This window comes from Dermacentor albipictus, chromosome 8 (assembly GCF_038994185.2).
Source record: "Dermacentor albipictus isolate Rhodes 1998 colony chromosome 8, USDA_Dalb.pri_finalv2, whole genome shotgun sequence".
Classification (NCBI taxonomy): Eukaryota; Metazoa; Arthropoda; class Arachnida; order Ixodida; family Ixodidae; genus Dermacentor; species Dermacentor albipictus.
The window spans coordinates 6,710,810-6,737,424 of record NC_091828.1 but is presented as its reverse complement, the minus strand read 5'-3'; the positions used below and the strand labels follow the sequence as shown (position 1 = coordinate 6,737,424).

At 47.0% G+C, this 26,615-nt stretch overlaps 1 protein-coding gene across 10 annotated transcripts in view; it reads right to left on the bottom strand.

Annotated features, from left to right (window-relative positions):
* LOC135910455 (uncharacterized transporter YutK-like) overlaps positions 1 to 26,615 on the bottom strand; it is a 365,908-nt gene that overhangs the window by 109,951 nt on the left and 229,342 nt on the right. For 8 of the 10 annotated variants that reach the window (XR_010567076.1, XR_010567077.1, XR_011507822.1 and 5 more), the window contains one exon: positions 9,882 to 10,062. The exons of 1 other annotated variant lie outside the window; for it this stretch is intronic. Coding sequence is in view for 1 of the 9 variants with exons in the window: in XM_065442490.1 (XP_065298562.1) it covers positions 9,882 to 10,062 (181 nt within the window). In the remaining 8 variants the exon portion in view is untranslated. Of the gene's footprint in view, positions 1 to 9,881; positions 10,063 to 19,764; positions 19,890 to 26,615 lie in introns of those variants that run through there. One more of the 10 variants, XR_011507823.1, reaches the window with a different exon arrangement.

The window sequence follows — 26,615 nt, the reverse complement described above, 5'->3', positions numbered from 1 at the left end:
CATGGCTTATGGAAGTCATGCGCTTACGAAAGCTGAGACTAATTAGGCACTCGAGGAGGAATGGCGCAAACGAACAGAGACGGGATGGACTCATTTTGAACAACAGTTTACTTTGAATAACGCCCTAAATATATACATTGGCATAAACACGTGCCACAAGCTGCTGCACGTGGTTATGCCGGGTATATATTTGGCGTTTTTTTTTTAAATATAAACCATTGTTTCTGTTTGCGCTTGTCTGTGCTTTCTATCTCTTCACTGTTTGGTTGCGCCATTCCCCCTTTAGTGTGTAATACCAACGCGCCAAACAGTCAGTACTTGCAAACCAATTACATTGTGACATAAAAAAAGAATGCCTGGTAATCGTCCGAGCTCTTACAAAGGTCCGTCTTTATTTGTATCAATTTCATGATGTCGCGCACCACCATCCTCTATGCTGGCTGTCGTTCTCGAAAGATCCGTGAAGCCGTCTTGCCCGATGGGTACTTCGACTGCAGGGTTCCAATATCCGCAGGCTCTACCGCAGCGGCCGCCAGCAATCTGACGCCGACGCCATCTCGCGCTCTCCCTTACTTGACGATAATGCCTGCTGCTCACGATCCCAGTTTACCGTTCCTTCGCACAACCTTACCGCCATCACTTTGGAGCAGCGCAAGCGGCATTGGATTACCTCCCTTGTAGAGTTGCTTTCTGTTTCATAAGCACCACCAGCAACCCTCACGTTGCGTCGTGAAGATCACCATTTTTACATTTGCGGCCACCGGGTTGCCGCGAAGCAACTTTAACGGGCGTCATTGGTTGTTTGTAATACCTTGTAGTCTGCGTTCTGAGATATGCACAGCTTTCTATGCCAATCCAAGATGCGCGCAATCGGGAGTTTTCAAAACGCACGAGCGCCTTCACAGCGGTACTACTGGCGAGGGGTGTACAGCTATGTTCAGACGTTCGTTAACTCTTGTCCTTGTTGTCAGCGCCGCAAATCTTCACACCGGCTCTCATCAGCCATTTTTCTACCCTTACCTTGCGGAGCCGACCGTTTGGACACTTCCGCACCGATATGTATGGGTGTCTTCCTCTGACATCGGCTGGAAACCGCAGGGTCATTGTGGCAGTCGACCACCTCACGCGATACACCGAAACTATAGCCCTCCCGGCAGCTACAGCACGCGTTGTTGACAACTTCCAGCTTCGTCGAATAATCCTGTGTTATTGGCAACCTCGCAAACTGCTCAGTGATTGCGGAAGTGTCTTCCTGTCCGAAGTAGTTGAAGTCATTCTTAAAGAGTGCCATGTAGTTCATCGTACAAATACGGCATACCATACGGAACTTTTCATCTCTACGCTCCCCTCCGATCCCAAAAATTGGGATGCCTTTGTTGAGCTACGCGTGCAACACCGCTACTCATAGCTCCACCGGCTTTTCATTCTTTTTCCTACACTACGGTCGGCACACGTCGCAGACGATCAGCACAATTATACCATACGGGCCGGGTACACGTGGATGCGCGCCCATTTCTGCCACGGCAAGAGATGCTGAAGAGTGGCGCGAGCTCGCTAGGGCTTTTACCTCCAACGACGAAGTGCGCCAGAAGAGCACTCACGGTTACACTACTTCGGCTCCCACTATCCACTATGGAGCCCTTGTGTGAATCTCAGTTCCTTCCGCTGCACCTGGTTTCTCTTCAAATCTACTGCACAAGTATGGAGCTTGCTAACGTATTGTATAACGCGCATCCACGGCCAACTACGTGATCGAACCTGTTGAGCAGTCATCGGACATGCGCCGTTGTGAACGAGACACTGTCAACCTCGAGCGCCTCAAGCCCTACTATGATCCACTCATAGTGAAGAGCAGTTAGGTTGCCCTTCTCCTTCACCGAGGTAATAGTAGCGAAGAAGAGGAACGCTATAGTGGGCCATTCTCTCAATGAGAGTTCTTGTGGATCATGCGGGTAAATCGAACGCCTCTAGAGGGGGCTCTGGTCAATCTCTCCAGCGCTTGTGATAGGGGAACGCAAACGCCACTCGTGCCGGGAGTCGGTGCCCTGCTCTAATGGACGGTCCCGAAAAAGGTATATATATATATATATATATATACTGACAAGTGGACTATTTTCGGGTGAGCACGTTTCACCGTCTACCACAAGTTATGCTCAGCGGGGGAAGCACCGGCATGTATCGGTACTTTCTGGAATGTTATCGATGGTTCTATCCGCTGTCGGTGGTCACCGAACCTTGTGTAATCTTATGCTATGTATGCGAGACTGGAATGGTGTAGCGCTTTCTGGGGGCCAAGCGGGCATCAGCGATTTGACTGGAACGTTCGGTGGCTCCTTCATAAAAGCCGACGTATTTTACTGGCAGAATAGCTTTTGACGACCGCCGAACGTGTTCTCCCTATTGCTGTGCTTTCAGTGTAACTAGCTTTTGTAGCCATAAGTTCGCCCAATAAAAAGTTTGTTTTGCCATGCACAGTTTTACAGTTGCATTATTCAAGGTTTTTGCTGTCCCCTGAGCGCTGCGTCCAGATGTACTGCACGCCCTTCATGATGATCTGACCGTCGCACACCTCGAATTCACCCGGACGCTATCGAGGATACAGGAAATGTATTACTGGTCTCACCTGACCATCGACGTCGCCCCTTAAGTCAAGACATGCCGAGACTGTCAGCGATGCAAGACACCACGGACAAGGCCAGCGGGATTGCTACATCCGATTGAGCCTCCATGCTCACCATCAGTAGATCGGGATGAACTTGTTAGGACCTTTCCCGACATCAACAACCGGAAATAAGTGGATCTTCGTGGTGACGGACTACCTCACCCGCTTCGCTAAAACGAAAGCTCTGCCAAAAGGTAACTCAGCCGAAGTGGCGAAATTCTTCGCCGTCAAGATCTTACTCCGAAATAGCTCCCCAGAAATCCTCGTCACTGACACAGGAACGGTCTTTAAAGCGGAGCTCACCCAAGCCATTCTGCAGTACAGTCAGACAATGCACAGGAGGAAAACTGCCTACCACCCTCAGACGAATGCTCTTACGGAGTGCCTGAATAAGGCACTCGCCGACATTCTAGCAATGTATGTCGACGTCGAACGCAAGATTTGGGATGCCTTCTGCCGTATGTAACCTTTGCTTACAACATGGTGGTGCAAGAAACAATACAGATCCCGCCGTTCAAGCTGGTTTACGGCAGGCTCCTGATGACGATATTCGACATCATGCTGCGGCTCGTTACCGATGAAGAGAATCTTGACGTTGCCACCACCAGCGCGCCGAAGAATCTCGACAGCTCGCCCTCCTGCGGATCAAGAACCAGCAGAGGTCCGATAGCCGACTCAACCTTTGACGTCGCTAATAAGTACCAGCCCGGCGACCGTGTTATGGTTTGGACCCCAACACGCCGACGAGGATTTATCGAAAATCTCCTGGGCCCTTTCGAATCCTACAAGATAATCCAACGCGTTGGCACACTTGAATATGAGGTCGTACTAAAAAGCATTGAGCTGTCACAGCGGCGCCGCTCACGACTTGAAATAGTCCACGTTGTGCAACTTAAGCCATTCTACCAGTGCTAATGAACTTTGATACTTCGCTTAGCTGACATTGTCACTTCGTTTTTTTTTTTTACTGTCCTACTTTGGACTTTTATTCTTTGATAAGTTTACTTTTGTGTTTCGCTCTCCACTTACGTTTATAGCATAGAGACGACGATTTTTGAGAAGGGGGCATGGACGCGTAGACTAGTTTATCTTTTTCGGCGGAGCACTATCCACCGTCTAACAAATGTTCTCGCTCAGCGCTGGACGCACCTGCATGTATCGAAAATTTCTGGAATGTTATGGATGGTTCTATCCGCTGTCTGCTCTCATCGAATCTTTTGTAACCTGATGGCAGGTATGCGCTACCCAAATGGGGTAGATCTTTCTGGCGGACATGCGGGCGTCAGCGACTTCTCCGGCAGGTTCGATAGCTCGTGTATAAAAGTCGACGCTCTTGACCAGTACATTAAATTACGGCAATCGCCGACCGTGTTCCCCGTTATTGCTGTGCTTTGAGTGTAACTTGCCTTTGTGGGCACATGTTCGCCGAATAAACAGGCCGTTTTGTCAGGCACAGCGTAACAGTTACTTATTTCACTGTCACTACAAGGTGATAATATATATATATATATATATATATATATATATATATATATATATATATATATATATATATATATATATATATATATATATATATGTATTGACATGTGTACTTATCTTTATCGGGCGACCACTTCTCGCCACCTAACAAATGTTATCGCACAGCGCAGGACGCGCCTGCATGTAAAAGAAGTTTCTGGAATGTTATCGATGGTTCCATCCACTGCCTTTCAACTCTCAACTTGTGTTATCTGATTGGATGTGTGCGCGACGCGAATAATGTGGAACTTTGTGGAAGGCACGCGGGTCCCAGCGATTGCTCTGGAACATTCGACGAGAGATGTATAAAAGCCGACGCGCTTGACCCGCTCATCAGATTTTCGACGACCGCCGATCGTGTTCGCCGCTACCATCATTCCTTGAGTGTAGCCTGTTTTTGAGGGCACAAGTTCCCCAATAGAACTCTCGTTTCGTTAGTCACAGTTCTGCTGCCTTCTCAACCGTCACTACCACGTGACATCTGGTGGAGCCTCAGACTGCAAGAATATGACGTCATGGTTATCTACAAGTCCGGTCGAAAACACTCTGACGCCGACTACCTATCACGCGCCCCCATCGATCCCCCGCTGGAAGAGGACAAGGATGACGACGCCTTCCTCGGAATACTAAGCGCAGAAGACTTCACTTAACAGCAACGAGCAGACCCGGAGCTAAAAGGCCTCGTCGAGGATTTGGAAGGGCACAATGACGTTGTCCCTAGGGCTTTTAAGCGCGGATCGTCTTCGTTCACTTTACAAAACAACCTGCTCGTAAAGAACAACTTCTAACCATTCCGCACCAGCTACCTTCTTGTTGTTCCGTCAGCGCCGCGTCCAGAAATACGGTACGCCCTACATGACGATGCAACCGCTGGGCACCTCGGATTCTCTCGAACGCTGTCGAGGATACAGGAAAGGTATCATTCGCCGCGTCTGTCCGCTGACGTCGCCCGTTACGTCAAGACATGCGGACATTGTCAGCGACGCAAGACACCACCGACAATGCCAGCAGGATTACTGCAGCCAATCAAGCCTCCTTGTCGACCTTTTCAGCAGATCGGGATGACTTGTAGGGACCGTTTCCGACGTCAACATCCGGAAATAAGTGGATTGTCGTGGCGACGGACTATCTCACCCGCTTCGCTGAAACTAAAGCTCTACCGAAAGGCAGCGCAACCGAAGTGGCGAAATTTTTCCTCGAGATCATTCTGCTGCGACATGGCGCCCCAGAAATCCTCGTCACCGACAGAGGAACAGCGTTTACAGCAGAGCTCACCCAAGCCATTCTGCAGTACAGCCATCCAAGCCAAAGGATGACAACTGCCTACCACCCGCAGACGAATGGTCTCATGGAGCGCCTCAACAAGACCCTCGCCGATATGCTAGCAATGTACATCGACGTCGAGCACAAGACGTGGGACGCGCCCTGCCGTACGTAACCTTTGCTTACAACACGGCAGTGCAAGAAACAACACAGTTCACGGCATTTAAGCTGGTTTACGGTAGGAACCCGACGACGACACTCGACGCCATGCTGCCGCACGTCACCGACGAAGAGTATCTTGACGCCGGGACTTTTCTCAGCGCGCCGAAGAAGCCCGACAACTCGCCCGCCTACGGATCAACAGCCAGCAGCGTACCGACACCCGACATCACAACCTCCAACGACGCTTCGTCGAGTACCAGCCCGGTGACCGTCTTTGAGTTTGGACCCCTATACGCCGACGAGGACTGAGCGAGAAGCTTTTGCGGCACTATTTCGGGCCGTACAAGATCATACGACGCATAGGCGCACTGGACTATGAGGTCGTGCCAGACGGCATTTCGCTATCACAGCGGCGCCACTCACGACCTGAAATAGTCCACGTTGTGCGACTCAAGCCTTATTAGCAGCGTAATGAACTTTGGGACTTCGCGTAACCGACGTTTGGACTTTGTTTCTTTTCGTTCTTTCGTTACAATTATTTAATAAGTGTTCTTTTGTGTTTGGCTCTCTTATATTTGTAGCATCGGGACGATGCTTTTTTAAGAGGGGGGTAATGACACCTGTACTTATCTTTATCGGGCGACCACTTCTGGCCGCCTAACAAATGTTATCGCACAGCGCAGGACGCGCCTGCATGTAAAAGAAGTTTCTGGAATGTTATTGATGGTTCCGTCCACTGTCTTTCACCCATCAACTTGTGTTATCAGATTGCAAGTGGGCATGACGCGAATAATGTGGAACTTTGTGGAAGGCACGCGGGTCCTAGCGATTGCTCTGGAACATCCAACGACAGATGTATAAAAGCCGACGTGCTTGACCCACTCATAAGATTTGCGACGACCGCCGATCGTGTTCGCCGCTACGATCATTCTTGGAGTGTAGCCTGTTTTTGAGGGCACAAGTGCGCCCAATAAAACTCTCGTTTGGTTAATCACAGCTTTGCTGCCTTCTCAACCGTCACTACCACGTGACAATATATATATATATATATATATATATATATATATATATATATATATATATATATATATATATATATATATATATATATATAATGTATGTACATACAAGCATATACATGAGAGAACCATAGAGACAAGGACGAAGGAAACGAAGAACATGGCACTGGCCCTGACTTACAACTGCAATTTATCTTGAGGGAAGTCACAATTATAGACACAGAACAGCGCATGCAACATGTCAACATCTGAGCGATTTTGCATGCGTATTAGGAGCCATCCTGGTGACTTGTCAAAACACATATGGAAAACATCAGTGCGTCATTACGTGCATAAGACAAGTGCATCAAAACATAAAAACCATACACCTAAAAGAAGACTTCTCTATCCAACTTACCCAAAATCTACCGTGAAACACTTCCTTCCAAATACCTTAATTCTTTTTTACTAAGTGTGACGGACGGTCTACTGACGCACCCTTCCCTATCAGTATGAAAAGCTTGGTTAATCACCCTTGTGGCTTGATCTTTATGCCAGAAAAAAACAAGCAGTTTTTTTGTCGCTAATGGTTGGCACCCACACTGTCTGCAATGCGAAAACAAGTGCAATGTCCCTGTACCTTTTAATGATAAGTGCTCCTTTAATCTAATGTTCACGCAGTGGCCGGTCTGGCCCACATAAACATTCCCGCACGAGGGGGTAACTTGTATAAAACACAAGATCTATATATAACGTGTCTATTTGTAACTTCTCGGAACAGAAACTGCAGTACTTGCCATGACTCAATATTTTTTTTGTGCGAACGAGAACAAATTGTACCAAGTTCGTTGTGCTTGGACATGACCACATGTAGCCCATACATACCAGCCACGTTCTTCAAGCAATGCGAAAAGTTCTGCAAATATGGCAACACCACCGGTCCGCGTTCTTTGAACGTGGAATGCCTTGATTTTCTCTTTACCTTATTAATATCCTTTATTCACCTAATGAGATTATCCCCAAGCCCTCAAGATTTCCCTTTCTGGCTAACCAGGGTTCTGTACTCTGAATCTGGGAGAACAAACCCTCCCTCAACGAATGCTCGCACGTCTTCTGTAACACCATGCGCAGCGTGGCGTAAACAATACTCGTTTCTACCATTTTTGAGTGTCCTCAGGAAAAATGTAAAAGCACCTTTGCGAACGAGGCTCATATACCCAGCGAAATGGTCCTCGCAAAACATATTGTAATATCCAGGAATTGAATGTCATCTTCGGCAGGCAACTAAAAAGTAAATTTTGAAGCTTTACTCTTCCTAGAAAATCTTCAAAATACCAGCCACTTTACTATTTAGGTATTTACTAATTAGAGTACTAATAATGAAAAAGAAAATCAAGGGTTTCTAGCTGCAGTGAAATAAATCTCAGTGCCCTTCCACTCTGTGAAGAAAGATGACCAGCGAAGCTCTGTACTTGGGCCCCGTAATGGCGAACTGCCCCTCCGCCGCGGGTCGGCCCTGCATTGCTCTAGCTTCGGAATCGGCCTACGCATGGGGACAGCTTAACGCCTGCTTCACCTCTACCGTGGGTCGGCCCGGCATTACGTGTTCTCCGGGATCAGCCCTCATATGGGAAGTTTTTTGCTTACCATGCCAATGACACGAGCATTTTCTTGGACGGTAGAGGTATACAGCTCCGCTGTAAGAAGACCGGTGGTGGTGCAATGTTTGTACAAGTTTCCTCATTGCTTAAAGAACGTGGCTAGTACGTATGGGGTGCGTGTGGTCATATCTCCTCCCAACAAACTTGGTATGATTCGTTCTCATTTGCACAAAAAATATTTGGGCCATGGCGAGGAATGCAGTTTCTGTTCCGAGAAGTTAAAAAATAGGTGTCTATATGGCCCTTCCGTTGTGTACAGCTTGCCCCTGTCAAGCGGGAAGGTTTATATGTGCCAGACAGGCCACTGCGTGAACTAAAGATTAAAGGAGCACTTGTCACTATTAAAAGTACAGGGCCTTTGCGCTTGCCTTTGCACTACAGAGTGCGTGTGCGTGAACCGTTAGTGGAAAAAACAGTTTTTTGGTCTGGAAAAAGATCGAACAACAATGGAGATTATGGAATCTCTTCATAGTGATAAGAAAGGGAAAGGTGCGTTAGTAGATCATCTGTCACTTTTAGTAAAAAAGAATTGAGATATTTTGAAGAAAGTGTTTCCCGGTATGTTGTTGTTCAGTCTGATAGGGAAGTCTTCTTTTGGGTTTATGGTTTTTTTACGTTTTGCCGCATTGGTTTTATCCACATAGTGACGCACTGATATTTTGCACGTGTGTTTCAACAAGTCACCAAGATGGCCCCTAATGCGCATGCACAATAGCTTAGTTGTTGACATCTTGGCATGTCTTGGCCTGTGAATATAGATGTGACTTTCGTCAAAATAAACTTCAGTTGCGAGTCAGCGCCAGTGTCGTGTTCTTCGTTTCACTCGTCTCTGACTGTTTTGCGCGCTTAATTTCTAAAACATGAATCACCACCAACTCACCCAAGTTTCTCTTCTAGTACATAGGAGAAGTTTTGAAAAGCCGTGCAAGGCCATATACCCCCTCTTTTTAAAAACTAGAGCTGCACACACGTTGTGAACAATTTTAAATTTCGCCATACTATATATTTCGTGATCTATTCAGTTCTGATTGTCCAATATGGCTGATATGGCTTCTCTCATTGGTTGAAAGTGCCACCGCTTCAAAATTGACAAGATGACGGTATTTCACAAGAATACCATCCCTCTTGCGGCATCGAATCTGTGATCGCGCCTAAGGACAGCTAACGACGATCAGTCACTGACATATGAACTATGCGAGATAACATGACTAATGGCGTACACTGGTGGTGAAGCCCATTATGTTGTAGACCAAATAAGGGCAGGAATCAAGGGCAGTGCTCTTGGTGATCCTGGTGCAGCCAGTTTCTCAATCAAAGCGGCAGAAGCTGTACTTTTGATTACCAATTTTTGAACAACGGACAGCGCTTTTAAAATCACGTAAACTGTTCTTCCTTTCTGGGTTGCCTTCATGCAGTGCTAATATTTTAGCTGCAGCGTTGAAGCCAGTTATTAAGCGTTAATTACCAACTGAAACGATCCGTAAAGCGAGAGCAATGGTTTCCATGTATGAAGAAGCAAACATTCATTCTGGCGTGAGACCCAGTAAACTAACGCAAGCCAGAGATACAGAGATATCCAGGTAGTGTAGCTATATTAAGAGCAATCACACTCACCAACGACGCAAGCGTTGAGAATCGAAGATATGCAGCCGGCCCACATGGCACGGAATCCGAGCCCAGCGATGGTGGACAACCGCTCTGGGCAGAGCGCCCCAAGTGTGCCCAGAGCGATGCCCACGGAGCACAGGTTGCCGAAGCCACAGAGCGCAAAGGTGGCCAGCATCACTGTCCTCCTCTGACGAAGATAACGATAGACATTTCACTTAGGAGGCGCGTGCTCCAGACGCATAAAAGCACAACTACGTCCGATTCTTATACTTAGGGTACGCAATGAACGGTAGAGCCTTTTGCCGCTCTATTTGAAAAAGAATAAAAAGAACAGCCCTAAAATATTGATCATTAAGACAGTCTAACAGCATTCATTCGTGGCATGTTTGAGTGCACTAATGTCACTGTGCGCAGGTGCCTACCATGCGGCAAGTTTTCGAATCTCACACACGATTTATTGCAGCTCCCGAAACTGAAAACGTCAGCAGCTATATATATAAAAATCTATTTGAATATTTCTTATTAGGCTACAAGTTGTCCATTGAAGATATTGCAGTTAAACAATACTTTAAAACTTCATTAAATTATTGTTAATAAACTAAGCCCACTGTAAAACAATAATCGAAGTTGCTGAAGATCACCGTGAAGAATTAATACTTCTTTCGCCACATTCTCGTTACGTCCACGTGCATTTTGTGAAATCTTGGCACGCGTTAGCTGAAGCACGCTTTATAAACCAGTGTATTGTCGCGCGATGCGCCGAGAGTGAGAACCAGCTCACGCAATTATGTACATGGCTCTAACTGCGGTTTTGCGTCAGTTGTAGTCTGTTAAGTGAGAGAATTGCAACGGTGAAACTAATAAGTGTAGGCCGGCTATTTCTCGCCGAAAATGTGCAAGCGAATGTCTGACAAGCAGGGCTTGTGAGACATTCCTGTGTGGTGCTCCACTAACAAAAGCTCATCATAAACAAAATGCTTCTAAATAACAAAACTGCGTCCGCATAGAGTTAATAATAGCACAGACCTTTTTCGCGCTGCTGCATAGAGATACATTTGTGGTAGACGCTCTCTAGTCCTCGTGCGTGTTGTTATAATAAGTGCCCCTGCCGGAGAAATTTGTTGCTTTGATTGCGATAGCAATTATATGGACGCTCAGGGCACATCTCTGCCGCCGGTCGCCGTCAGGCTCCGTATTAGTGAAAACGCAGGGGGTGAGCCGACGAACGCTGTTACATCTCGCGTGCGCGAGCGAAGACAGCCCGCATGCGTGCGCCCTCATGTTGCACGCGAAGCATGAGGTGACGGAGGAGGGTGATCCCCGGCGGCTGCTTTCGTGTTTCAATGTTCTCCCCGCCCTCCGCTCCGTACAGAGTGGATACAACCGCAACATCTACTACGGCCTTGGCTACGCGAATCGCAGACACCGTAGTAGGTGCCTTTGGCGGACGCTGCAGGGACGCGTTTCCAGCGCTCGTGTGTCTTGAAAGCGATCTGCGACGTAGCCACAGTGCGCGGCCGCGCGGGCCTCATCTGCAAAGCGATCAGCGACTGTATGTAGCTGCGTATGCGCTGTGCTTTCGACGTTTCGTTCGCGTTGAAGCGAGAGATGCATAAAGGTCAATTCGCTTGCGGCTGGCGCGATTCATCCCTCCAGAATTTTGACAGCATGTCTCCGCACTGGTCAACCGAGATGTGTTCAGGTCTATTTGTGCACGCGTGAAATTGTGAGTTAGTTTCGTTAAAACACATTGGCGGACTAGTCGGTTTGAATTCATTACAGAATGTGCAAGCGCGACTGAACAAGGACTCAGAAAGAGCCAGACACACAAGGACAGCGCTATCTCTGTGCGTCTATTTCTGCGTCCTCGCTGACTGACGCGCACAGATTCCATTATTGCTAAATTAGTTCGTAAGCGAAAGTTTACAAGCTTATGCGGATGATAAAGCTACTATCGTCAGTCCGTAGAGCTGTCTACTCATTTGTTATCGGAATCGGTGCTTCGGCTTTCGGGCGGAACTGCGAATGTTTTTCTTCTTATCCGTAACATCGCTTTCACGATACGCATAAATGTCAAAAGCATGTGCCGTTTTCTTTTTTTAACTGCTACGAGATATGTCAAATATCGCCTGAGACAGATGTACTGTTTCGCCTTTAGAGTTAATTCCTGCAACTTCATTGCATAAGGAATCGCAATGTACAAGTAAATAGATATATTGTTCAGGATATAATAAGAGCCATCATTTACTTTAGGAAGAAGTTGGAGGAGAGTTGGAGGCAGAAACCTGGAGGCTTACAAAAAAGGTTCCACTTAAATTGAGGACGACGAAGCGAGCTATGGAAAGAATAATGATGGGTGTAACGCTAAGGGATAAAAAAAGAGCAGATTGGGTGAGAGAACAAACGCGAGGTAATGACATCTTAGTTGAAATCAAGAAAAAGAAATCGGCATGGGCAGGACATGTAATGAGGAGGGAAGATAACCGATTGACATTAAGGGTTACGGACTGGATGCCAAGGGAAGGGAAGCGTAGCAGGGGGCGCCAGACAGTCAGGTGGCCGGATGAGATTAAGAAGTTTGCAGGGACGACATGGCCACAATTAGTACATGACCGGGGTAGTTGGAGAAGTATGGGAGAGGCCTTTGCCCTGCAGTGGGCGTAACCAGGCTGATGAAGATGATGGAGGAGAGTGCTCAAGTCAGATCTAGCGTTCCAAGACTTTCCGGCAATAGTTCTGGCCAAGCGCCACCCTATTTAAATATTCACACGGAGACACATGATCAAATTGCGAAATTGAAGCCCACCAGTAGTGAACACGTCTTGCGTATGGGATGCATTTAGCCTGTACTCTGAGATATTCGTCCATGGACTCTATTAAAAAATTTGAGCTATCTGATTTCTGAGCCAGAATAGGCGTCTACAGATGCTGAGAGCAGCGAGCAGTACAGGACATATCATAATAATCACTAAGAGGCGTGTGAGTAACACGTGGTTGGCAACGGTCCTAGGCATTACGTATCGCTTGTCGCGCCATACCTAAATCAATCTTTTAAGCACTTTCCGCTTAAGCAGCGCTCGCTTCCGACCAAAGGCCAGGCAAATGGCCTAGTTTTTTTCTTGAGTTCTTCCTTCGCGCTCAACACAGGAGCTTCATCCCCACCTTAACCTCATCCTCACCTCGTAAAACTTACCCGTCCTCATTCAAACTGTAAAAAAAAAAAATCCGTCTCTACAGGGAGGATTTTATTCATTATAGGGAGGGATAGCAGGCAGAAATACGGAAAGTATGCCGCATGTCAAAAATACAGCAAAAGCTTCTGTTAATAAAAGCAAGCTGCTCTCTGTTTAAGATTTTACGAACATTTCACTGTAATAATATAGCTACACCGTTTTGCGCGAAACAGACAGAATTCCGTATTTTATGCGAACATATGTATTTTTGTGAGGAAAACTATACACTCTGTCTGAATGAGCGCTTGTACTCACAAAGTTTTATCTAACAATATTTTTTGAACACACAAACTGTACGCGTTATGAAGATACGTATAAAATGTGGGAGCTATCCTTTTACGAAAAGCTGCAATAACAGATCGTATAAACATATATACGCATCCTCTATTCCGGTCACAGTTTGCTGCGCATACGGGACTTGTATAACGATGATCAATGCGCAAATATATGCGTGTGTTTGCAAAGTTCTCAATTTAAGCGCTTTGCAGTTTTTAATACAGTATATATCTTTAAGTAAACGAAAAGCCGTGGCCATACGTGCCAACGTAAATAAACTTGCCACACCAAGGTGCTGGTGCACTGGGAATAACATTTGTACTCTACGCCAAAAATGTGCGCACTAGAAATCAGTACTGGAATGCAGGGAGTGATACAATGACCGTAAGTGCGTATACATTTTGCAACAAATCATCTGGAAGGGAAGTGGTGGTCTATAGATCCAACTACAACGGCCAAATAAAATTTCTAATGCGGGAAGCAATTTACCCAATAGTGAAAGCGTTTTACTGAACTATAATGTTGTTGGCTTAACTCATTCCCATCATATTTCCAAAATAACTCGTATCTGTCCATTACTGCCAGTTCGTTAGCAATGTGTTCAGAGGGGCTTGTTACTTCAGCTTTAGAATAAAAACAAAAACAGCGCGACACAGGACGAGCGAGTGAAGAAAACAGGACAGAGCGCTGACTGGCAACCAAGTGCGTTATTTGCAGAAGCAGCATATTTATGCTCTTTATGTCAGCCTCAATGACGTCTTTATGCGCTGATGCTGCAAATAAAGCACTTGGTTGCTAGTCAGTGCTCTGTCCTGTGCTCTTTACTCGCTCGCCCTTTGTCGCGCTGTTCCTGTTTTTTATTCTAAACTGTCCATTCACTGACACTCAACCATTACGCATAATCTTCACTGTTCATGCATTGTCGATTCTTGCGGTAAGTTGTAAATGCAATGATTTGGCGCTTGAAGCAAGACCGGTGAGCACGCACGTTCTTCTACGGCGGAACAAAAATCGCGAACATTCACGCGCCGACATGTGTGCAAACTACGGGATGGTGACTGACGATGAACGACATAGTACGATGGCGTGCGCGCTGTCAAATAGAAGAAAAGGAAAGCAAGAACGCCCATGGCCGAGTTCGCGTGATGATTCAAGCTTAATTTCTGTTTGACCCAGCGTGCAACGCCATTTGTTCCATGTGTTTTATCTAGGGGTAAATGTTATGACACAAGTCATTATTTACCCATTCATTACATGCACAAACCAGCCCAAATTATCACTACACTGGAGCTTATTGACGCATCGCAGTGCACTGCATTGCATCACTGGGGTTTGCTATCCCCAGTAGCAACTGGTCTGGTTGGCCTCCCTGACGTTCTTCTTCTTGCATTCTCTATCTCTGTGTATAAAGTGCACTACCGTGTGAGAGAGAGAGCGCTCTTCTTTTTCAAAATTTATTTACTTGTCAAGCAATTATTTTATTGTTCCAGCAACTGAAGCACAAATGCGTAAACGAAACTGATTCTGTTTTGTTCTACGTGCTCACAGAGTACGGCACCAGGGGGCAGCACGCGCTGCGCTTCTTACGCATGGAGGAAGGCAATAAGGGCAGGGATCAACGCGATTGAATCCGTTTTGGCGGTCCAGCACGTGATAAAAACATCAAAGCACGCGGTAAGTTTTAGTACTCCAGGTTGATTTTTCTTTTTTCGATAGACATGCGGAATCATTTGAAGCTGTTCAAATAAACAAAAAGATTGCTACCGCCGCGGCACTTTCGCTTAATGGCGCTCTAAAGTTTCTGGATTGTGGCATCCATGATGGCATCGAATCGCGGTATTGCGCTGTGGGTATCCATCCGGCGAGCCGCATCAGAGAGATTGCCTCTCAAGCTTGTCGGAAATTGAAGGCAAATGATGCAGGCCTTTCCGAAAGGTGCATGGCGTTGCTACACTGCTGACCGCTTTTGCGGCAAATGTGCGCTGAGGTTCGTGTTTCAGTATATTGCATAGTAATGTCTGTTGTCATTTCAGAAGCTAAGCACGGATATCGTTCACATATAAAGGGACGCTAAAAACTCCTTTGTAAGCCGGTCTGTTCTTGTGTGAGGGATAAAGCAAAGTTTAGTTGGAGTTGGAGTACACCTTTCTCTTTCGTTCACCGATACATGTTATGTCGTACCCGCCGTGGTTGCTAAGTGGCTATGGTGTTGGGCTGCTAAGCACGATATAGCGGAATGGAATGCCGACCACGGCGGCCGCATTTCGGTGGGGGCGAAACGCAAAAGCACCCGTGTACTTCAATTTAGGTGCAGGTTAAAAAACTCTGGGGGCCCCAAATTATTCCGGAGTCCTCCACTGCAGCGCGTCTCAATGAGATCGTGCTTTAGGCACGTAAAACCCCATTTTTTTGCAATAGGATCGTATGCGTCCGATGACCTTCCGCTTGTTTGTGTCCGCAGTACGCTGTTTTCGAAGCAGGGGCAGTGCTTGGGAACATAGCGGAGACCGCATGAGCCGGCCGTATATCGGTATCAGACGCCAAAAGCTGGAACAAACGCTGTTCGCAGTTGCTGCTGGTTTTCTTGGGAGCAGATAAATTGAAAATGCACCGTGTTTTATGATAGAACAGCATAGCCCGTACGCAGCAAATACAACTCACCGTTTCTTGTGGGAGTGAGCGCCATTTGAGGCAATAAGCTCCATCTCTCGCAAAGCGATCAATCGCATGCCCGCAAACCCTCATGCCTAAGATGCCACTGACCCAGCTACAATGCAGATCAATAATGCTTGCATAACAGGGCAAAGTACACACAGGCAAGGCCTTGGTCAAAAATACGACAAATACATATCGCTCATTGTCACTCACAACGGTCTGTTTGCTTAGGCTGGCGTGTATAACCTGTAACCTAAATGCGCTGACGTTGGTTTGTGAATCTCTCACAACTCGCCCAAAGTGCGGAACACATGCCTTGCAGGAAACTACCGAAGCGAAACAAGCATCCAGAGAAAAATGTGGCTAAAGATACACGCAGAGCAACTGAGGAGCCATGGGGGCCTCCTTCTCAGTAGTTAGCAGCTGCCAGCCGAGCTCGCACCGAATAAAAACTACCGGTAACCAAACCTTTCGCCAAATCTCGAATTTCCTGTGTGATGTCGACGCGAGAGGTGACGTGTTGGGTCACCATTGTGGCTTCACAAAGCGTTCGCTTGCCAAGGCTGGCCCCATCACGTAATGCTCCCTCCTATAGTTTTCCTTGCTCCATGTTCTCACCTAATTAGGGAGTGGTATAGGAAGCTGCACATGTGTAGTCAGCCTGGTCAGGCGGCTTTTATCGTTTCATGCTGCAAAAATGGTTACTTTACCGCAAATATGTCTTGATTTGTACTCAAGATTGGAGCAAGGCCCCAAGGAAGAGAGATTGACGCATCGGGAGCGAAGAACGAACGCGATGGATGGTTACGCTGCTTGAGTCTCGACATGTTCCATTTGGCAAAGTTCCAAATTTGTCGCTCTGTGATGTAGGCTAGTTTCCTCGTCATCTGCCGTCATAAGGCAGGGATATTTGCGCTAAATGTGTTTCTCTTCATTACTGCGGCATCGAAGACGTTGTGCTGTGTTCAAGTGCATGTATGCGCTTGGACGCGCGATTGCCTGCTCTCAACGGATGTGCAAGAGTCTACGCGCGCTCGTAACTTGCTCATGGGGTAAGCCCATTTTACTTTTATTTGGTTTGCATAACGTAGGTGTTAAAATGACGTGTGTTAAGCTGGCGTCGCGAGCAGAAATAGTGCTTCAAAAGGCTAGTAAGTAGTATCATAGGGCGAAAATGTCGCACGAACGGGAAAAAGTATCACCCATCTTTTCGCATCAACTTCAACGGTAGCGCAATCGGTTCGATGGCGATAGCAATTTTCCGCGTGACAATTATAAAGTCTTGCTCAATCGCGTTAAAAGTGTACAATAAAACTACATTCAGTTGTGCACTTGTATTGATGCTCGTACAGACTTGAGAGCATAATGTATCCAATACAGTACGAGCTTCTGTTAGAATACGGAACTGAACGTTCGAGATAATATCAGTGGCCCACTACGTGTGATCGTTACCTTTTTGCTTGAATGCACATTTTTGTTGTGGTTACAAAAAAAACGTTATTCACTCTGGCTGCTTTGCTGTGCATTTCTTTGGTACACCTGCTTGCGGTGCAGCAAGACGTTTTGCTTTGAATGATGCCTGGGCAGTCAAGGCATTCGTGTCAGTAAGTTAGCTGTACATGTTGTATCAGTTGCGAAAAATGTGGACATACAAGGGAAGCGAAGGCAATCGTCATAGGCTGTATTTTAGGAAAATGTTTGTTCTGTTACTAAGCAGAGGGTAGATATGCGTGCAACTCATATTGTATTGATACTTAGGAACTAGATATCTTATCATAATTAATTAATAATTTTCTTTTACTGAAAGTCTAGTTGCTGTTGTACTGCTGGAGCAGAGAAGAGGTCTGCTGCCTGCAATAGGTACCTCTGTCTCACGTTATTGCAGTACTGTTGCTCTGAAAGTGAGTGGATTTTTTTTCTCTAAGCTTTTTGCTACATGAATTATGATCATCTATTTAGCTGCGTAGATGATCACTGTTAGTGACATTGGCGTGCTAGTGGAGAAGCACCCCTTCATTATTGCAACACATTTGACAGAGTGCAGCTGTGGCTGTATGCGAAGCTGTTAATATATATAAGCCAAATTAGATTGTCTTAGTTAATATGTTAATATACTGGATGTCATTGGATTGTGGTGTTGCAGGCGAAAATGCTAAACAGTCTAAAATGATGTTAATTTTCACTAGATAACTAGTACAAGCAAATCAATTAGTCTGTTACACATCAAGTGGGACAGTTGTAGATGTGTACGTCTGCAGTTCCCAATAGCTTTATACTTAGGTCCTACCAGTATTTCTCTGTAAAGCATGCAGCAAGGTTCAGCGTTATAACAGGCTGATCAACACAACTTTTGTTTATTGTCAAGTTCAAATGAGGTTTGTTCCTGTTAGGGTGACTGTATAAAATTTATGCTTTAATTCAAATCTTGTATGAGGCATACCTAATGAGAACATTGATTTCTTTTGAACAATGGCAGAAATGCATGGGTAATACTTCTATGCATGCATATTACATCACTATTGTTTAACCAAGTGGTGCCCCTGCCGGCTAAATGTTAGAGGCCTCTGATTAAGTAATGTGACCTTTTGTTGAAACATTAACGCAACACATTTTACAATATTAGAGATTACCATTATTGCATATCATCATAGTGTGATATTTGCTCTAAATGTATTTGACTTTGTCTGTAAAACCCTGTACACTCGTGCATCATGAAAAGTTGTGTTGTCAAACTTGCAATGCAGCTTACTAATTTGCCTGAATACAATGCAAGGTTTTTCTTTTCGCCAGTTTCTGACCTCACAATGCACTTCAGGTTACATTTTTGCTTGTGACAAGACTATACTGTAGTTTTCTCTCTGTATATTTCCTGGCACTTCAAACTGCGGCGTTCATAACCACTGCGCAGCAAATACTGGAATCGCTAGCGCGTATGGAGCTGTGTTCAAACACACACGAGGAAACACAGATTTGCCTTGTTTGACTGTTCTGCGGGCAGTTCTGAAGCACTGCCTGTCCAATAACCTTGGTGGCATGGAAGCGCATTCCGCTTATATGCGTTGCTTTCTGCTTCATTGTGGAATCACATCACATTATTATCATAATACACATGTTCTTTTTCTATCAGACCTATAGTCCTCTTCTAGTGCAATATTGCAAGCAACAATAATATTGCAAGCAACAAACTTAGAAATGTAGATACATTCAAGTATTTAGGGATCACAATTACACATAACTTAGACTGGCGTAAACATATCGATAACCTGTGCTCGACGGCTTCACACAAACTGTATTCACTGAAGAAAAAGCTGGAACATGCAACGAAAGATGCCAAAATAATTGCTTATAAAACTTTCATACGTCCATCTTTAGAATACGCTTGCGTTGTCTGGAGCCCGCACCAAAAAGTCTTAATACACAAACTAGAAAGAATTCAGAGAATGGCTGCTCGTTTTATTGCTTCAAGGTATCGAAGGACTGACTCGGTAACAACAATTCTGCGTTCCTGTGGGCTTGAGTTGCTGTAAACGCGAAGGAAGAAAGCCAGAAAGATTTTTTTTCAGATACTTCGAAGGGTTCTGAAGATAAAAAAGGAAACATATGTCCAGTTCCCTGCAAATCGTAGCGAGAAAATAAACCACAGAGCCGTCAAGCCTTATAACACCCCTGTTGATGTTTTTCGTTATTCTTTTTCCCGGATGTGATTGAAATGCGGAATGCCTTACCTGATGTTGTTGTCGATCAGATGGATGTGCACAAATTCGAATGCTTGATTGATATTTTGTATCGTGAACTCCCAACCTGATGCTATCTAATGTCAAATTTGCTTGTGTTGTACTATTTTTCCTCCCTGTAACAACCCTCAAGCGAGGGTTAACAGTATTAATAAAGAAAAAAGAAGATAAAGAAAAGAATTTGTAGTCGCGTTATATTGCCCAGATTACAAGTGCTCCAAGTTACATTTAATCGCAAAGAAGCTACTAGTACCAAAACGATTCTCTGTAAGAGAAAACTAAAGCTGAACCGCCGAAGAATACCAGGCAGCAGCCTTAGTGCAATTTGAAGTAGACCGATTGAATTGGTCATGCAGAAGTGCACAGCGTACCTTCTCATTACATACTGAACAATTAGGCTGTGTGAAAACTTAGTATTTATGTAGCTTCCCCCGCGTGCTATTAGCCATCGTTCCGGCCCTCGTCAAATGTGGAAGATTATCACCGTATTTTTTTTCTAACTCGTTTTCCTTGTTGCAGTGGGATTACTGCATGTGTAAGTAGGAAACAAATCACATAGGCAATCAAAAGCCAACAGTGTAAACTTCGAACATTGATTATGCAGTTTGATGACTCAGAATAAGTAGTAATACACCATAAACAATTGACAATTAACTTTTACATGACACAGGGCTAAAGCATACAGTAACCATACTGTATGCTCATACATTGTCACGCAAATTTAAATTGTAGTGTAATTTTCTAGAGTATGTTTCTATTGTTGCATTCTGGCAGAGGGCTGGTAACATGTTTCACATGTCTAGCAGCTAGCCTGTCTATATGCAGTAGGAAAGATGTGCCAATTGTATCTTGGAATAACATGATAAAATGAGTAGGCGGCCCGCTTAGAAAAGTAAAGCCATCGAATCAATGCACAGTGACGTGACTGTCTCTACACAGGTTGCAGGTTCAAAAATGTAAGGTGTGAGATGTTGCCAAGGTTCCGACCAGAAAGGAAAGCCAGTATAAAAGGGTCCACACCACTGATCGCTACTACAGGAGGTGGATCGCACATCGAGCGCCCTGAACTCCAAACTGGTCCCGGAAGTTGGCGCTTCACGACCTTGCAGCCGCACTTTGTTTGCACGGGTCTGTAGCATTTCTTCGTGTAAAATACCTGCCTGTTGTAGCTTAAACTACCCAAGCAGGTCAGATGAATATTTCGAGAAGGCGTCCAGAAATTCACCATTGCAGAGCCCACAGCGTCGCAAACATAAGTTGCGCGCACTGGAAACATTGGTAAATGAGAACACACTTTATGAGAGAAAACACTCTCGTATACGGGTTCAAATTGTCATAAAAGCACTTACCAGACATGTAGAGACAACATATTATAAAATGAGGAAAACCACGAAGAAAAATGTTTACGGCAGCAATATCTGATCACACGCAATAGTTAGCGCAGCATACGCCCTGCTTGCAGGACAAGCCGCTGCACGAAACCGCACTTCTACAGGCACCACCTGCATCTGGCGCGCCGAGCGGCATCCAGCAAAAGATTAGAAATCAGTAGCTCAGTGTTTTGTGTCCGCTTTCTCGATGACAAATGAAGTCATAGTAAACTGCTTTCAAAGCAGAAAAACCGACGGCAAGGGCTCTGAATACGTTTCATTTTAAAGTAGCTGGTACTGGGCAAAGCAAGTACTGTGGCATAGATGACTTGGACGAGGCAAGCTAGCAGCCAAGAAAATTGCTGGTTTTTTCCGAATGGCCAACGTATTGTTTGCATGTTGAAGTTCCTATTTTATTTGAATCGCTTATTTGTGTAATGGATGCAACTTTCACAACTAGAGAAGAAGCCTTGGAAGCATAAAACATTTCACGAAACCAGCTTCAATATATCATGTGTCGGCATCACAATTCATGGCTGCGTGAGTGACCCCACTGGTTACCATGTAAGAGTGTTCATGGTGCCTGCCATGCATTATCGACTTTATCTGTAGATCAACCCTGTCTTGAGACTTAGGCTTGCTTTCTGAGAGTCGGCGTTTGAGAAGATAGAATGAACTCAACACTGTAAAGGTCGGAAAAAGTTGTTGAGGACTTCAGACCGAGAATCATCAAAGCACAATACGTTTAGTGCTGTTAATATTGTTACGTAGGAAGACGCAGACGAAAAGCTATGTACAAATATATTTACAAGGAAAATACGCTGCGCTTGGCCAAGAGGCAACAGCCCGCGCTAGCTTCTAATCGTCGTCGTCGTCTTCACACTGCTGGCCTTTCGTGATCGCACATATTGTGCCGTAGCACTACCCCCGGCTGTAAAAGCGCCGTCCCGGAGCGACTAAAAATCGGACTCGGAAGCAGTGTAGTAGGCCTTGAGCCTACTGACGTGTACGACATCACTAGATGCCACAGAAGAGGACGAGGTTGAGCCCACAGGAGCAATTTCGTAAGTCACAGGCGTCACCTGGCGCAGCACGCGGTAGGGCCCTGTGTATCGCGAAAGAAGCTTCTCTGTAAGTCCGACGTGACGAGAGGGCGACCACAGGAGCACGAGCGCACCAGGTGAAAACTGTACGTCACGATGGCGGGCGTTGTACTGACACTGCTGAGTGGTCTGTGAGGCCGTAAGTCGAGCACGGGCATGCTGGCGTGCATGGTCGGCGAGGGCGATGGCGTCGCGCGCATACTCGCTTGTTGAGACCGCAGCAGGAGGAAGTGCCGTGTCTAGGGGCAAGGTAGGTTCGCGACCGTACAGTAGATAAAAGGGAGAAAATCCGGCGGTGTCGTGCCGGGAAGAATTGTACGCAAATGTTACGTAAGGAAGGGCAATGTCCCAGTCGTGGTGGTCCTTGGAAACGTACTTGGCCAGCATATCGGTAAGGGTACGGTTTAACCGCTCTGTCAGGCCATTGGTTTGAGGATGGTATGAAGTAGTCAGTTTGTGTTGAATGGAGCAGGAACGCACAATGTCAGCGATAACTTTCGAGAGGAAGTTTCGACCACGGTCAGTAAGCAGCTGTCGCGGGGCGCCATGAAGCAAGATAATGTCACGCAAGAGAAAGTCCGCAAGAGAAAGTCTAGGGGCAAGGTAGGTTCGCGACCGTACAGTAGATAAAAGGGAGAAAATCCGGCGGTGTCGTGCCGGGAAGAATTGTACGCAAATGTTACGTAAGGAAGGGCAATGTCCCAGTCGTGGTGGTCCTTGGAAACGTACTTGGCCAGCATATCGGTAAGGGTACGGTTTAACCGCTCTGTCAGGCTATTGGTTTGAGGATGGTATGAAGTAGTCAGTTTGTGTTGAATGGAGCAGGAACGCACAATGTCAGCGATAACTTTCGAGAGGAAGTTTCGACCACGGTCAGTAAGCAGCTGTCGCGGGGCGCCATGAAGCAAGATACTGTCACGCAAGAGAAAGTTCGCGACGTCAGTGGCGCAGCTGGTAGGGAGAGCCCGAGTGATAGCGTATCGGGTGGCGTAATCAGTCGCGACGGCTACCCATTTGTTCCCAGAGGATGACGTGGGAAAGGGACCAAGCAGGTCTAATCCAACACGAAAGAACGGTTCCACAGGGACGGTGATCGGCTGGAGATGACCGGCAGGTAGCACCGGAGGTGTCTTCCGACGCTGGCAGGGATCACAGGCAGCAACATAGCGTCGAACGGAGCGAGCGAGACCAGGCCAATAGAAGCGGCGGCGGACGCGGTCGTACGTGCGGGTTACCCCAAGATGTCCTGCAGTGGGTGCGTCATGCATCTCAAAGAGCACAGTCTGTCGTAGATGTTTTGGCACGACAAGAAGAAGATCAGGGCCATCAAGGTGGAAGCTCCTTCGGTAAAGAATGCCGCCCTGGAGGACATATCGGCGAACGGATTCGTCGGTAGGTGTAGAGCGCAGACGCTCGATGAGTACTCGCAGCGATAGGTCTCGGTACTGCTCATCGGCGGTCTTAGCGAAGGCAGACACAGAGAAAATGCCGTCTATGGTACTACTGTCGGCGTCGTCAGGCTCGTCTACCGGGTAGCGAGAGAGGCAGTCAGCGTCCTTGTGTAGTCGGCCAGATTTGTAGGTGACAGAGAACGAATATTCTTGGAGGCGTAAGGCCCAGCGACCAAGTCTTCCTGAAGGGTCTTTCAATGAACATAACCAACAAAGCGCGTGTTGGTCTGTGACAACGGAAAAGGATCGCCCATATAAGTATGGGCGGAATTTCGCAACCGCCCAAACTAGGGCCAGACACTCACGCTCAGTGATGGAACAGTTGCGCTCCGCGGGTGAGAGGAGCCTGCTGGCGTAAGCGATAACACGGTCGTGGCCACGCTGGCGTTGTGCCAGTACTGCTCCGATTCCGTTACCGCTGGCATCAGTACGGACTTCGGTAGGCGCAGAAGGATCGAAATGGGCCAGAACTGGAGGCGTTGTGAGAATGTCGATTAGATGAGAGAATGCAGAGGCCTCGTTATCACCCCACTGGAAAGGAGCGTCTTCTTTCAAAAGGTCGGTTAGTGGTCGTGCTATGGCGGCGAAATTCCTCAGGAAACGGCGGAAGTACGAACAAAGGCCGATGAAGCCGCGCACATCCTTGACACACTTCGGAATAGGGAAGTGCGTAACAGCATGGATCTTGCCTGGGTCCGGTTGCACTCCGTTCGCGTCAACGAGATGTCCAAGGACGGTAATCTGGCGACGGCCGAATTGGCACTTCGATGCGTTGAGTTGCAGAACGGCTCGCCGAAAAACGTCCAGGACTGCTGAGAGGCGCTCGAGGTGCGTAGCGAACGTTGGGGAGAATACGATAACGTCGTCCAAGTAGCACAAGCACGTGGACCATTTGAAACCGTGAAGAAGGGAGTCCATCATGCGTTCAAAAGTGGCAGCAGCGTTACATAGGCCGAACGGCATCACCTTGAATTGATAAAGACCGTCGGGTGTTACAAAGGCAGTCTTCTCGCGGTCGAGATCGTCCACGGCAATCTGCCAATAGCCGGAGCGAAGGTCAATAGAGGAGAAATAGCGAGCACCGTGGAGGCAGTCAAGGGCGTCATCAATCCGAGGTAGGGGATACACGTCCTTTTTGGTAACCCTGTTAAGGTGCCGATAATCCACGCAAAAGCGCCATGAGCCATCCTTTTTTACCAGCACAACCGCTGACGCCCAAGGACTACATGACGGTTCAATGATGTTCTTGGCAAGCATTTTGCGAACTTCTGCGTGAATAACTTGACGCTCAGCTGGTGACACTCGATACGGACGGCGATGGATAGGAGGGGCATCGCCGGTATTAATGCGATGTTTGACAGCTGTAGTTTGGGCTAAAGGACGATCGTTAAAGTACAAAATATCGTGGTAGGAAAACAGAACCTGGTAGAGTTCACGAGCGTGCTCGGAGGGCAAGTCGGGGGCAATCATTTTCCGTAAGTCAGCGATGGTACAATTTGTCGACTGCGATGGTAGAGGAGTATCGGATGAAGTGTCGTCTACTGCAATGGATGCTACTGAGTGATCCTCGAATGAATAAAGCTGGGCCAAAGACATCCCACGTGGCAGCACTTGTGTCTCAGCCTGCCAGTGGTCAACCAAAGTTGACCACTGGCAGGCACACGCAATTCGCCGTAATAGATAAAACGTTATGGGGTACTGTGATCCCGTGGGTAAGGAGGACGTCTTGCATAGGAGCCGCGATGTAGTGACCGTCGGGGACTGGTGGGGATGACACTAGGTCAACGTAGGTCAGTGCCGAAGGTGACAAGCGAACGAAGTCGTCGGAACTGAGGCGACTGGGGTGTGGTTCAGCAGGATCCAGAACAGGCAGGTCAAGGCGGAGAGTACTGGCGGAACAATCGATTAGAGCAGAATGTGCGGAGAGGAAGTCTAAGCCGAGGATGATGTCGTGGGGACAGCGGGCGATGACTGAATAGCACGATTGTTGAGCGATCGGCGAAGGAGACGTGGGCGGTACACATACCAATTACGGGGGCTGTTCCGCCATCGGCGACACGGACAACAGGCGTTGTGGCGGGCGTGATAATTTTCTTGAGTCGGTTACGAAGGTCAGCGCTCATTACGGACAAATGCGCCCTAGTGTCTATGAGAGCAGACACAGAAACACCGTCGACTTGCACGTCAAGAAGGTTCAGATGAGTGGGCAAAGTCAGTAGAGGATTTGGCGGCGTAGGGAGCAATGCAGCGTCACCTCGAGGCGCTGCATCGTCTAGTTTTCCGGCTGGGAGCGGCGTCCGAAGGGAGTCGGCGAACAGGAGCGACGGGGCTGGGGAGAGCGAGATTGTCGTCGTTGGGGCGAAGGGGAACGAGAATAGGGGCGGTTCGTTGCAGGAGAATCAGTGGCGGCATTATCGGAGCGTGCAGCATAGGGACGAGAAGGGCCACCTGAGGGGCGAGAGTAGGCAGTATAAGTAGACCGGAACGGGGAACTTCAGCGACTATGACAGTGCCGAGAAATGTGCCCGATGCGATGGCAGTGGAAACAAATAGGCTTGTCGTCAGCAGTGCGCCATTCAGATGGGTTGCGGAAACGTGGTGGGTAAGAAGATGCGGGACGGGGCGAAATCGAAGAAGCCGGGCGGGTATCAGGGCGATGGGCCGAGCAGATGAACGTTGCTGAACGTTGATTGCTACATTCAATGGTGGCCAAGTATTGAGGTAGCAACTTTTTTACTTGAGGCACACACCAAGGGTATACGCCACATAGGCTGTTGGTTTTCTGAATTGTCAAGAAGTAATTCCTGGTTCAGTTGCGATTTTCAAATTTCGCATTGTTGTTTAGATGTTGTGTCCTGTTTTCTTTTTGTACAGCTTGTTAGTTAAAGAACCGAATAATAAACAAACCTTCACCTTTT